Genomic DNA, 1,770 nt, shown 5'->3' with positions numbered 1-1,770 from the left:
ACATGTTAGCCAGGAGCCTGTAAATATTCCTACCCAGAATAACAAAACTCAAAACTTGTCACATGTTAGCCAGGAGCCTGTAAATATTCCTACCCAGAATAACAAAACTTGTCACATGTAAGCCAGGAGCCTGTAAATATTCCTACCCAGAATAACAAAACTCAAAACTTGTCACATGTTAGCCAGGAGCCTGTAAATATTCCTACCCAGAATAACAAAACTTGTCACATGTAAGCCAGGAGCCTGTAAATATTCCTACCCAGAATAACAAAACTCAAAACTTGTCACATGTTAGCCAGGAGCCTGTAAATATTCCTACCCAGAATAACAAAACTTGTCACATGTAAGCAAGAAGCCTGTAAATATTCCTACCCAGAATAACAAAACTTGTCACATGTAAGCCAGGAGTCTGTAAATATTCTTACCCAGAATAACAAAACTTATAGTATATAAGTCAGGAGCCTGTAAATATTCCTACCCAGAATAACAAAACTTGTCACATGTAAACCAGGAGCCTGTAAATATTCCTACCCAGAATAACAAAACTCAAAACTTGTCACATGTAAGTCAGGAGCCTGTAAATATTCCTACCCAGAATAACAAAACTTGTCACATGTAAACCAGGAGCCTGTAAATATTCCTACCCAGAATAACAAAACTTGTCACATGTAAGCCAGGAGCCTGTAAATATTCCTACCCAGATAAACAAAACTTAAGAACTACAGTAAACCTTTATGAAAATGTTACATTTGATATTCCTACCACTGCCAATGAAATATTGATGCCATTTTTACAGGTAGGAAAGGGACCAGATATAAACTGGGAAACAAAGAAAAGATAAAAGTTTGTTATTTTTCTACAGCTCAATATAGTTATTTACAGCATCAACCTTCTAGTTAAACATACACATGACTATCTCAGAAATTAGGTGATGCTGTGTCAATCCTAACAAGAAGATTTAAATAGGTCCTTCCTAACTATGTAACAATATCTAAACTGATAATCAAACTGCATGTTATACATTCTATATAATACTACCTAAACTGACATTCAGACAATTAGGCTACCTTGTATACATTGTATGTAATACTACCTAAATTCAGACAATCAGGCTACCTGGTATACATTGTATGTAATACTATCTAAACTGACATTCAGACAATCAGGCTACATGGTATACATTCTACATAACACCACTTAAACTGACAATCAAGTTACATGGTATACATTCTATATAACTCTACTTAAACTGACAATCACGCTACCTAGTATACATTCTATATAACTCTACTTAAACTGACAATCACGCTACCTAGTATACATTCTATATAACACTACTTAAACTGACAATCACGCTACCTAGTATACATTCTATATAACACTACTTAAATGACAATCACGCTACATGGTATACATTCTATATAACTGTACTTAAACTGACAATCAGGCTACCTGGTATACATTCTATATAACTCTACTTAAACTGACAATCACGCTCCCTAGTATACATTCTATATACCACTACTTAAACTGACAATCAGGCTACCTGGTATACATTCTATATAACTCTACTTAAACTGACAATCAGGCTACCTGGTATACATTCTATATAACACTACTTAAACTGACAATCACGCTACATAGTATACATTCTATATAACTCTACTTAAACTGACAATCATGCTCCCTAGTATACATTCTATATACCACTACTTAAACTGACAATCACGCTACATGTTATACATTCTATATAACTCTACTTAAACTGAC

General features: G+C 34.2%; 1 protein-coding gene across 1 annotated transcript in view; it reads right to left on the bottom strand.

Moving 5' to 3' along the window:
* Positions 1 to 609: 609 nt before the first annotated feature.
* LOC111088721 overlaps positions 610 to 1,770 on the bottom strand; it is a 5,765-nt gene continuing 4,604 nt past the window's right edge. The window contains exon 3 of the mRNA XM_022399568.1: positions 610 to 693. Coding sequence (XP_022255276.1) covers positions 610 to 693 — 84 coding nt within the window. The remainder of the gene's footprint in view (positions 694 to 1,770) is intronic.

Source organism: Limulus polyphemus, unplaced genomic scaffold, assembly GCF_000517525.1.
Source record: "Limulus polyphemus unplaced genomic scaffold, Limulus_polyphemus-2.1.2 Scaffold4293, whole genome shotgun sequence".
Classification (NCBI taxonomy): Eukaryota; Metazoa; Arthropoda; class Merostomata; order Xiphosura; family Limulidae; genus Limulus; species Limulus polyphemus.
The sequence above is the reverse complement of the archived record's forward strand: the minus strand, read 5'-3'. Positions and strand labels throughout refer to the sequence as shown.